The sequence below is a fragment of the Vombatus ursinus genome, unplaced genomic scaffold, assembly GCF_900497805.2.
Source record: "Vombatus ursinus unplaced genomic scaffold, bare-nosed wombat genome assembly UNPS02001419.1, whole genome shotgun sequence".
In the NCBI taxonomy this organism is placed as follows: domain Eukaryota; kingdom Metazoa; phylum Chordata; class Mammalia; order Diprotodontia; family Vombatidae; genus Vombatus; species Vombatus ursinus.
Window position 1 is genome coordinate 21,951,442 of NW_020941197.1, and position 12,746 is coordinate 21,964,187.

Sequence of the window (12,746 nt, forward strand, 5' to 3'; positions counted from 1 at the left end):
ATTAAGCTTTTACTACATGCCAAGCCTTGTACCAAGTGCTTGGGATACAAAGAAAGACAAAAATAAAAACAAAAATCCAGTCCCTGCTCTTGAAAACCTCAGAGTCTAATGGTGGAAACAATATGCAAAGAATAATGTACAAACAACATATAGACAGGATAAATTGGAGATAATCAACGGAGGAAAGGAAGTATAATTCAAGGAAATTGAGAAAAACCTCTTGGGGCCTGTAGGATTTTAGTTGTGACCTGAAAGAAGCCAAGGGAAGTCAGGAGATTGAAAAGAAGAAGAGTATTCTAGGAATAGGTGACAGACAGTGAAAAAGTAGAATTGTGAGATGGAGGGTCTTGTGCAAGGAACAGTATGGAGGCTAGTGTGAGTAGATTGGAGAGTTCATGGAGGAGAGGAAGGTGTAAGAGGGCTGGAAAGGTAGGAGTGGGGCAGGTTAAGAAGGGCTTTAAAAGTCATGAGAGGATTCTGTTTGATCCTGGAGGGAATAAGGAGCAATTACCTAGAGGTTATTGAATGGGAGTGGGGTGACGACATGGTCAGACTTTCAGGAAGATCGGTTTGACAACTAAGCGGAGGATGGACTGGAGTGGGAAAATATGTGAGTCAGAGACGTCAACCAGAAGGCTATTGCAGTAGTCCATGAATGAAGCGATGAGGACCTGTACCGGGTTGGTGGCAATGTCAGAGGAGAGAAGGGAACATAAAGAAGAGATGCTCCAAAGGTAGAATTGACAGCATTTCTCATCACATTCATTGCTTAATTATAATCGTTTCTCCTCCCCTCCCCCAGTGAACCACCCCTTGAAAGATTTTTTTAAAAGGAAAAAATATACACCAATTCTGCAAAGTCTAACCTAACCAATATGTCATCCAACTATGTCTGATAGTACACGCAATATTCCACACCCATAGTCACCTGCAGCTGCAATGAAGGCAAAGAGCGATATAGAAATAACTTTTCGAAGTAAGTAGCCTACAAATTACATGGTGTACCAAAAGGCTTATTGCAGTTTTAAGACCATTAAGATAGTGAATAAGCTTAAGATAGTTTAGGCTTGAATTCAAGTCCTAAATCTAGAATCTCTCATAGTTACTGCAGAATTATTTCTGCAGAGGGTTTTGTAGAAGTTTGAGGGAGGATGTACTTGAGAGGACATAGGAAAGTCAAAGTACGACAATAGCCATAATTCTTGTTCAGTTCTCTTTTCTCTTTCTCCTTGGGATGTTATGGGAAAATGAAGAGGTTTGGGGAAATGGTTGGGTGGAGAGGGAGCAACATAGAAATAAAATAACAAGAGTAAAGAGTTTGAAGGAAGAAAAGATGGAGCATTTGGAGGTTCTAATGTTCTCTACAGAGAGGCAGCACAGGACAGCATCTTGGACTTGGAGTCGGAAAGTTTGGGGTTCAAATCCTCATCTTAATTTGAGAAGTAGAATTGAATTAAAATGTCCATGTTGGTATGAATTTCTTTTTGTAGAAAGAAAACTGGAAAAAAAAACAGATCCAACTCACCATTAGATTTACGTTTTATTACATGTTTGCAAATAGGGACATATTGTTTAGTGTTGTTCTTGCATTTCTTTAGATTAACTGATGTCTGAATTACTAGTATTTTTGTTATTGTTGCAGTACCTTGTATCTAGAGGGTCAAAAAATACAAATTAATTACTGATTGACGTTAAAATACAGTAATATTCAGTTATAACTCTGAGCATCTCTCCTCAAAGCACATTTTCTGTGGGTCAGTTAACGCTTCCAATTAGGTATTAACGAAATAACCTAAGTCACAATTGAAAAATTTGGTTAATTATCCAAGTGTTTTCAACAGTCAGTCTGTGAGGACCTGGTAAAAATCAAAATCCAGTTACTGGATTAATTTTTTTCATTCAACTTGTTAGCTTATGGACTTAGTCTTGTGATTAGTAGGCAGATCGGGAGTCAAACCCTACCTCTGAGCTTCAGGAGGTTCCCCAAAACTTTACTAAATTAAATATGATTGGGGATTTGCATTGGTTGGAGTTTTCCTGACCACAAGATCACAGATCCTTGGTTTAGCGATGTTATAATCTACGGAGGATATAGTAGCAAAAGTAGCTTAAAAACACGTAGGCTATAGAAATAAAGATTTGAAAGGGACCCCTTTAATCTCCTTCCCCATGCAGGTATCTCAGTCATTTCCTAATGACAGAGAGCTCACTACTTGAGTTAGCCTTATGAATGTCTGGACAAATCTAATTTTTAGAGGTTTTTTCCATTTACTAAGTTGTATCTGATGGTCTATAATTTCTACCTGTTAGACTTAGGCAAAATAAGTCTCTTGCCTCATCTACACAAGCCTTTCAAGCACTTGAAGGTAGTGACCTCATTGAATTTATCACTTATTTAAGGCAGTTTTCTTATTTCTAGTCTAGATATTACAAATTCTTTCAACTAGTCATTACACGACATAGTTTCTTGAACTCCTCACTATTTAGGCTCTCCTCAATTAAATTCATTCAGCACTTATTAAGTAACCTACTATGTGCAAGCTATTTTGCCTGGTACCAGAGACACATAGACAAAACCAAAAATGGTCCCTATTCTCAAGGAACTTCCATTCTACTGAACTGTCTGGTTTTGTCAATATACCTATTAAATGTGACATCAAGATCAGAACATCAAAATCCAGCTCTGATATAATCAGTACATAATAGAATGGCACTATTACATCCCTTGCCCTGTATGACCTTACATTTCTATTAATATAGCCTAAGATAATGTTTACTTTTTTAGAAACCATGTCACATATGGAATATTATACCATAATAGACATATGGATTATTACCTAGAGGTCACATAAGACCATGCCTTTACCTGATGACAAGTCTTAGGAATTAGTTTGGGTGCAAAATACATTTTCTGTAACTGACAATCTTTTGCACTTCCATATGCAAGAATAACATAGCTTGCAGTTTCGTCATAAATGTCAGCTTTGGTATCTATTGGTACATCTCTCACATACACATTACAGAGCTGTAATTGCAGATTGTAAGTCCAATCCTATAAGAAAAAAAGGAAACAACATATATTTATTTGTGTGTGAAAATCAGTCTCATTTAACAAGTATAAGTACACTCATTGTTTTCAGATGAGCCAGAAGGGGGAAGGGCAATTAGCATCTCACCTCATAAGCCAAAATTTCCTTGACTTTTTGCGCACCAACACCAAGTGCCAACTTGAGCCATATTTTATATTCTATGGAAGGACAGCACTCTTTAAATGTTTCATACAAATGATACTTGGGGATGAAATAGGTCTGGAAAAGGAAGGGAGGAAGATGTCACATCTAAAAGCAGAAATTTGTCATTTCAGTCCTCATTCTTTTAAGAAAGGTGAAAATATTCTTTGCCATCATGGTTTGAAAAAAATGTTTTTCCAGTTTATAGAAACCATAGGAGTGCAGCTTTCTTTATAGTTCAACTCTCATGGCCATACATTGCTACTGGAAAAACCATATCTTTGACTATACAGACCTTTGTCAGCAAGGTGATGTCACTGTATTTTAGTATACTCTCCAGCTTTGCCATAGCTTTCCTTGCAAGGAGTTTTTAATTTTGTGACTGCCTTCTGCAGTGATCTTTGAGTCCAAGAACATAGAATCTGACATTGCTTCCATTTCTTCTCTATTTGCCAGAAAGTGATAGGACCAGTTGCCAAGATCTCAGTGGTTTTTTTTTTTTTTTGTTGTGGTTTTTTTTTTGTATTAAACTTCAAGCCAGCTTTTACACTCTCCTCTTTCACCCTCATCCAAAGGCTTCTTAATTCCTCTCCACTTTCTGCTAACAGAGTGGTATCATCTGCATATCTGAGATTGTTGATATTTCTCCTGGCAATCTTAATTCCAGCTTTTGATTCACCCAGTCTGGCATTTCACATGATATACTCTGCATGTAAGTTAAATAAACAAGCTGACAATGTACAGCCTTGTTTCACTTCCAATCTTAAATCAATAATTTTTTCTGTATTTGGTTCTAAATGTTGCTTCTTGGCTCATATACAGGTTCCTCAGGAGACAAGTAAGATGATCTGCTACTCATATCTCTTTGAGGACTTGCCACATTTTGTTGTGACCCACAGTCAAAGGCTTTAGTGTAGTCAATGAAGCAGAAATAGATGTTCTACTGGAACTCCTTTGCTTTCTCCATCATCCAGAGTATGTTGGCAATTTGTTCTCTAGTTCCTCTGCCTCTTTAAAAACGAGCTTGCATGTCTAGTAATTCTTGGCTCACTTATTGCTGAGGTCTAGCTCACAGGATCTTAAGTATAACCGTGCAGGTGTGTGAAAAGAGTGCAATTGTTTGTGGCCATCATCCATCTTTAGGATTGGGACCTAAACTGATCTTTTCCAATCCAGTCACCACTGCTGAGTTTTCCAAATTTTCCAAATTTCCAAATTTGCATACTGAGTGCAGCTCGTTAACAGCATCAACTTTTAGGATTTTAAATAGCTCGGCTGGACTTCTATCACCTCCACTAGCCTTATTGTTAGCAATGCTTCCTAAGGCCCACTTGATTTCATTCTCCAGGATGTCTGGCTCTAGATCAATAACCACATCGTTGTGGCCATTAGTGATGTTAAGATCTTTCTTGTACAGTTTTTCTGTGTATTCTTGCCACCTCTTCTAAATCTTGTTTACTTCTGTTAAATTCCTACCATTTTTGCCATTTATCATGCCCATTTTTGCATGAAGTGTTCCTTTGATGTCTCCAATTTTCTTGAAGAGATCTCTTGTCTTTCCCACTCTATTGTTTTCTATTTTTTTCATTGCTCATTTAAGAAAGCCTTCTTACTCCTCCTTGCCATTCTCTTTAATCAAACCTCTGCCCAAAATTTTATTTTATATGTTGCCCCTTTTTGTCACTGGGGGGGAGGAGGAGGATTACCATCATTGAACTTGTCAAAAAAATTTTCATTTCATCTATTTATGTTCATTTTAATTTTAGTCACTTAAATAGCTTATCACTAAGCAGATATTTTATTTTGTGTATCAGCTATTATTTACACAGGTTTTCAAGAAGTGGACAATCAGAAGAAACAGACATTCCACTGATAAAAGCCAATTCTTTTCTTCCAAGGAAGAAAAAGAATCTTAGTTAAGGGAAATTTTGTCCCTTTTGAAATTGTGTTTATATATCTTGAAATAAGACACCACCATCATCATTATGATATCTAACATTTATATAGCACCTACTATGTGTCAGACACTTTGCTAAGTACTTAAATATTTTCTCATTTGATCCTCACAACAACCCTGGGAGGTAGGTGCTATTATTATCACCTTTTTATAGGTGAGAATACTAAGGCAAAGAGTCAGATTAAGTTACTTGCCCAGGGTCATACAGCTAGTGTCAGAGGCCAGATTTGAACTCAGGTTTTTCCAGCTCCAGATCTGGTGCTCTATTCACTGTGCCACCAAAGTATTAGAAAACAACCAAGTTTATGAACCTTTTTTTTTTTAATTCAGAAGTCTAGGCATTAAGATACAGAATGTAAAACATCATCAGCTTGAGGTATTTCATTTTATTAGTAAACTTTCTTCATTTATTTTGGTTTTGAATAGCTCCAGTTCTTTAACAATACCTTCCTCTAAAGAGAAAATTACATGTGCCTTTTTAGAAATTTATACTACTTTAAGGCAGGCCCCCAGAACATTTGGGTGGGAAATTAAAATGATTATGAGCATATTTTAAAAGAGTCTGACATTTGGATTAATAATTTATGAAAACTTCAGAAGAATATGAGATCACAAAGAGAAAGGATAATATCCAGCATATTTACTAGAAGTGAAATTAGATTTTCTTTCCCACTAAGATGGATCAGTACTGTTTCCTTCCCAAGTCCCAATGGCTCTTCATTCTTCTCTGCTTTGAAAGGAGAGTAATGCTAAAGGGAGGCAGTGGCGATGATGGCAGCTGACACTTACATTGGACCAGAGCTCTAGAGCTGGAAGTACCATCAGAGACCGTTTAGTCCAGCCCCATCATCGTACAGATGAGGAGACTGAAGCCTAGGGACTTTGATTTGCCCAAGGTCACACATATAATAAGTCTCAGGACTGGGATATGGACCCAGGTCCTTTGACTTATTTTGGGGTCATCATGTTTTAAAATTTACAAGGTGATTTATGTATATGAATGAATTTGAATTTCACAATAGTGTTTGCTTTTTTGTTTTTTTGTTTTTTTGGTGAGGCAATCAGGGTTAAGTGACTTGCCCAGAGTCACACACCTAGGAAGTGTCAAGTGTCTAAGGCTGGATTTGAACTCAGGTCCTCCTGACTCCAGGGATGGTGTTCTATCCATTGTGCCACCTAGCTGCCCCCACAATAGTATTTTGAGGTAGGTATCACATGTATTATTCTCTTCTCTTTACACATGAGAAAACTGAGGCCCAGAAAGATTATTAGCACTGAACACATCTTTACAACTGATTCCAAATCCAGAATTTTTCCCACTGTAACATGGTGCAATGTGAGTTGGTTATCGGGGGGCTGTTGTTATTGTTCAATTGTTTCAGTCATGTCTGACTCTTCATGACCCCTTTTGGGATCTTCTTGGCAAAGGTACTAGAGTGGTTTGCCATTTCCTTCTCCAGCTCATTTTACAGATGAAGAAACTGAGGCAAACAGGGTTAAATGACTTGCATGGGGTCACACAGCTAGTATATGAGGTCAGATTTGAACTCAGGTCTTCCTGACTCCAGGCCTAGTACTCTGGTATAAAAGGAATATGGAGGGTGGATAGGAAACATTTTGTATTACACATGATGGTTTTTTCCCCCCCAGGAATTGTTTTATGCTTGTTAGGAGATTTAAAAAAACAAACAAAAAACTCCACAAAACTTTATCCCAGTGCAGCAATCACACTGTATATACCTTGATTATAGATTCTGAGCTAAAAACAACTTTAGAGGTAATTTTGTTCGTTTTTATAGATTGAAAGAAACCAAATCCCTAAGAAATAAAGTGAGTTGCCAAGGTGAAACAGGTAGGAAATGACTGAACAGAGATTTAGACCCAAGTCCAGTGCTTTCAAACCCAGTTTTCTTCTTCTTCTTTTTTTTTTTTTGGCTAGGCAATGGGGTTAAGTGACTTGTCCAGGGTCACACAGCTAGTAAGTATTATGTGTCTGATGCCAGATTTGAACTCAAGTCCTCCTGACTCCAGAGCCAGTACTCTATCCACTGCCCCACCTAGCTTCTACCTAGCTGCCCCCTAAAACCAGCCTTCTGAAACACTCACTTTCAAAAACAAATTTAAAAACAATGCCAAAATCAAGTAGTCAGAGATTGGTTTTGGGAGGCCTATCCATAAGGAAAACTAAATCACACGAATAGTGGTAAAATTGGGGGCAACTGAGTGACACAGTGGATAGAGCACTGACATTGGGATCAGAAGCACCTGAGTTCAAATCTGACCTCAGACACTTACCAACTATGTGACCCTATGCAAGTCACTTAACCCTGTTTGAGTTTCCTCATCTGTAAAATGGGCTGAAGAAGGAAATGAAGAAACACTCTAATATCTTTGCCAAGAAAACCCCAAAAGGGGATGTGAAGAGTCAGACATGACTGAAAACAACTAAACAAGAACAAAAGTGGTAAAAATTTATACTCAAAACAAGAAAGTAAGTTGGGAAAAACCTATTCGGGTCCCCCACATTTTCTTGTGGAATGTAGGTCCATGATACAGTGTAGCATGAAAAGAACACTAGATTTAGAGTCAGAGTATGTGGGATCAAATACCTACATTGGTACTTGGCTGTCAGTATAACTTGAGTCAACTCTTGGGACCTCCTTCCTCATCTGACAATCAAAGAGGTTGGATTGGACTCGATGATTCTTCTAGCTCTATATCCTGTACCCCAAGCATTATAGTTCACAGTGATTTCTACCTCTGGCACTTAATATCTAGACTATTTGTTTTCCATTTCATCATAAACTACTTCATGGCGTCTCTTGCGTTCTTCTCTTTGTTTACTTAATTTGATGGTAACCTCTCAGAGAGAAGACTATCTATTTCACTTCATTGTATCTGTCACAACTCTAACACAGTGTTCGAAACACCTGGCACCCAGCAATTACTCTTTGAGTTAAAAAATGTCTTAATTGTATTGGACATACTGTAGACCCAGAATAGAGTCTCTTGTTTGAGAAGTAGATGTGAATCCATTCTGGGCCTGTCAGCCAAATAAGTCTTGGTAATTCTCTTCTTTTACAGAACACTTTGAGAAAGATTATATCCTTTTTTCTTTTTCCACAACATTTATATAGCAACCACTTTGAGGTTCATAAAGTGCTTTGCATACATTAACTTATTTCAATCTCATTTCACCAGCCTTATGAGATAGGTTCTGCAATTATTATTATCCATTTCACAAATGAGGAAACAGCCTCAGAGAAATTCAATGACTGTCCTGTAGTCCTACAATACTGGAAGCGGGATTACAGACCAGGTCTTCCTGAACTACGAGGCTTAGCACTCTATCCAATGTGCCACATCCCATTTCTAAGATGATTGTCACTTAGTAAATTACCACATCTGGTTTAGGAGCAGGCAAAGGTACCCCAACCAGTTTGAGAATCTTCCCATCCCTCAAAGTGCTTGTGTAAAAAGAAATATAGAGACCTGAGGCAGACAGGGTGCTTCTGCTATCTCTGGAAGCAGTCATGCCTTGCTTAATCAACTAGTTGTCTAAATGAAAAGAAAAAAAACTCAGAAAAGCTGGCTGTTATGTTTCAGTTAGCTAGTTAGAGCATGTATTAATTATACACTTATATATTTACATTTATATATTTATATTATTTAAATATTTTATTATGTATACATATTTACATATACATGTATATATTTATATAATTTGTTGTTGTTCAGTTGTATCCAACTCTTTGTGACCCCATATTAGATTTTCTTGGCATAGATACTGGGGTGGTGTACTATTTCCTTCTCTAGTGGATTAAGATAAACAGAGGTTAAGTGACTTTCCCAGGGTCACACGGCTCGTATCTGGGGAAGGATTTGAACTCAGGTGTTCCTGACTCCAGGCCTATCCAATGAACCACCTAGCTGCCTCATATTTATTATTATACATTTTATATATGACATATTATACATATTATTTACAACATATTATATATACATACAACAAATATTTATTATTGTATATATTTACATAAAACTAATTGATTGGATAAATTTTGAAGTAATCGTCCTGGCATTGTGCATGATAAATCTTAATGAGTACCACCTATTAACTAATTTGTTTGAAACTGTTCTTTTGGTATGATGATATACACTGAAGTTCATAAACCAGATTCATTAAACAATTCATTAGGTTAGAAAAAATGTGGACCTTTATAAGTGTCTACCATATGCAGGTTTTGTTCCTTCACAAACCTTTTTATGCCCTCATCCTCAGCCTTCATGTAAATGTGTTAAATATAGAAACATCTTTATTAAAAACTTAATAATGAATAAAAGGAAGCAATTATCAGGGGAAGAGGAAGCCATATCCAAATGTTTCCTGACCTCTACTACAGTTTTACAGATGGCAGTAAATTTCACGGGCTCATTGGTTAAGCAGTTCAATTCTCCTATGATTGCCCCACTGATGAGGTAGTCTGCATAAATTACATGATTTCTTTGTTCTATCTCCGAAACCATTTGGTCAATTCCAAAATAAGGTCTGGCACTCTCTTGCTGTTCACAAACAAAAAACAAGATAAAACATATAATTATCCTTCATTACCCCCTACCAAAAAAAAACAAACTTCCCCCCAAAAAAAACAAAACCCAACCAACCAAACCCAAACCCCTTAATGAACCAACATAATCCCCCTCCAAATAATCATTCAATTTGTGGCTCGTTATCATGCCCCATTCTTTGAATATTTATCCTAATACTTTCACATAATTTGACTTTTGGAATTTTTCATTTCTTTTGAAAAAAAATCCTTAAAGAAGGTGATCACAAAAATGGGGGAAAATGAAGTGGCAGTGAAATATTCCTTCCATGTGTTGCCTTTAATGATTCTTCCTACCTTGTGACTCATGCCCCAGACACAGCTTACCCTAAGTCAATATATTATGAAGGTAGCATGTGTGTGGCTACCTCCCTTTTCCCTTTTTGGAGAAGAGAAGGTGGTAACCCATGTATTGGGTGGGGCAAACAACAGGTTTGTTTGTTTTCAGTAAATAATTGAAGTGGACTGGCTCTTATGCAGAAGAGCTGGGCAAAACTTTCCATCCTCATTCTTATCCAGGTCAGCCAAACCCTTCTACAATCAATCCCTTTCTTCTTCTGTCCTCTTGAACTTCTGCTTGATCACAAGCAAACTCCATGGCATCCTACATTTCTTCCGAATACACTCATTGAATCTGAGAGTTCAAATAGGACTCCAGCAGGTGATCATCCAGTCTTTGCCTTAAGATCTTCAGTGAGAGAGGATCAACTCATTCCTGAGACAGTTCATTTCATTTTGGGGTAGTTCTAATTGCTAGAAAATTTTTCTTATACCGAACCAAAATTTCCTACTCTTCTTCGTCTCTATCCCCTTCCTCAGATGTATTCTCACTTTGACTCAGCTACTCTGAATCCTAATCTTTCTTTAAGGTGCAGCTCTGGGGCCACTTTTTCTACGAGACCTTGATCGATCTGTCCAGCCATTCATGTTTTCTCCCTCCACAAATTACCTTGTGCTAACTGTATCCCTTTGGAAGAATGGAAATTCCTTGAGGGTAGACAAATCTTGCTTTTATATTTCTATCCCTAGTCATTTAATGGATTTATCCACTGAATTTAATGGAGTGAGCCTATTAGTGGTGATTGTTACCCATTTATGAATGTAACTGAAAAGATTGGTATGTAGTGATCAGTCTTCTCTGTTTCACGCCACTGTCAAAAGTGTGCTTCTGAAGCAGGCAGTTTGATATAATTGAAAGTGTCTGGAACTTGGCACCAAATCCTAGTTTACACAGACTAGCTATGCATCTTTGGAAATAAATTATTTAACCTCTGTAAACTTTGTGGATGTGAGTTATTAAAACTTAGTACATGGCTTGCATAACCTACCACCACTTAACCCTGCTTCTTTCTGAACTGGCTTTCCTAAGATGCTTTCCTAAACACCAGATTAAAAGCTAAAAAAGACTTAGAGGTCATTTAGTCTAACTCCATTTTACAGATAAGGAAACTGACGCCTAGAGAGGTCAAATGATTTCATCAAGGTAATACAGGTAGTGAGTAGCAAGGAAAAACTTAGTAAGTTCTTAGTGTTATAAAGTTTTAAATGATATCATCTTAGTACAAATTTTGCCATTATGGATTTCTTACCTTTATCATGCCAGAGATAATCAGATATATTCCTGCAAGATTATCACCTTCTTCAAATATTTTGTTTCCACAATCAAAGGTCAAGACTTTGACTCTTTTCTAAAAATCATCAAATGCTCATATAAGAATGATGTTTTTGTTTGAGGGGAAGTCAAGATAAAATAATGACAACAAAATAAAATAATTTCAAAAACTAGCTCAGAATGAAAGGGTGAAAACAAAACTTGGGAGAGTAAGAAAGGAGAGAAAAATAAGTAGAAGTATAAATATTACCTTAATGAAATCTATGTGAAATTTTGATTTACTTAGCCATGGAACATGGTATAACATTTCATCAAGAGAAGGAAGTCTGACAACAGGTTCAAAATCGTACACTTCTCTTTTTCTGGCAATAATCATCTATAAATTAAATCAAAAAGAAATTTAGTCTTGGCTGGCTTTAATGGAACCACTAAAATAGTTACTGCTAACACAATGACATTTCCTATGTTTTTTTCTTTTGAAATTTCTATCTCCTTTCCTCTTGCCTACCCCTCCAATAAGACTCCTCTTTTCCTCTCCCACTACTTCCTTATGTTGCGATTGCCCAGATGGATGGACAACATTTTTGTTTTGCTTCTCCAACACTACTTTTTTATGAAACTATTTTTTATTAATTTATTTTGATTTATCAATAATCACTTCCATATGCTATTGAGTTTAAAATTTTTCTCCCCCTTCCTCCCCACCACCCTCCCCAAGATGGCACACAATCTGATTTAGGTTATACATTTACATTCATATTAAATATATTTTCATATTAGTGATGTTGTAAGTAAAAATTAAAACCAATAGGAGGAATCATCAGAAAGAGGAAACAAAACTCAACAGAAGAGAAAAAAAATAGCAATTCAACTTCCATAGTTCTTTCTTTGGATGTGGATAGCATTTTTCATCACAAGGCCTCTAGAGATGTCTTAGATCCTTGTACTGCCGGGAAGGGTTAAGTTTATCAATATTAGTCATCACACAATGTGGCTGTTATTGTGTACAACATTCTTTTGGTTTTGCTCACTTCACTTAGCATCAGACCATACAAATCTTTCCAGGTTTTTCTGAAGTCAGCCTGTTCATCATTTCTTATAGCACAATAGTGTTCCATCACATTCATATACCACAACTTGCTCAGCCATTTCCCAATTGATGGGCATTCTCTCAATTTCCAATTCTTTGCCACCACAAAAAGAGCAGCTACAAATATTTTTGTACATGTGAGTCCTTTTCCCTTTTGTATGATCTCTTTGGGATATAGCCCTAGAAGTGCTATTGTTGGGTCAAAGGGTATGCACATTTTTATAGCCCTTTGGGCATAGGTCCAAATTGC

The 12,746-nt window shown here is 36.9% G+C and overlaps 1 protein-coding gene across 1 annotated transcript in view; it reads right to left on the reverse strand.

Annotated features, from left to right (window-relative positions):
• SLC9C1 (solute carrier family 9 member C1) overlaps nt 1-12,746 on the reverse strand; it is a 69,806-nt gene that overhangs the window by 1,112 nt on the left and 55,948 nt on the right. The window contains exons 20-26 of the mRNA XM_027866814.1: nt 11,657-11,782; nt 11,384-11,482; nt 9,580-9,750; nt 3,177-3,308; nt 2,867-3,052; nt 1,526-1,652; nt 919-985 (exon numbers count right to left, since the gene is read on the reverse strand). Coding sequence (XP_027722615.1) covers nt 919-985; nt 1,526-1,652; nt 2,867-3,052; nt 3,177-3,308; nt 9,580-9,750; nt 11,384-11,482; nt 11,657-11,782 — 908 coding nt within the window. The remainder of the gene's footprint in view (nt 1-918; nt 986-1,525; nt 1,653-2,866; nt 3,053-3,176; nt 3,309-9,579; nt 9,751-11,383; nt 11,483-11,656; nt 11,783-12,746) is intronic.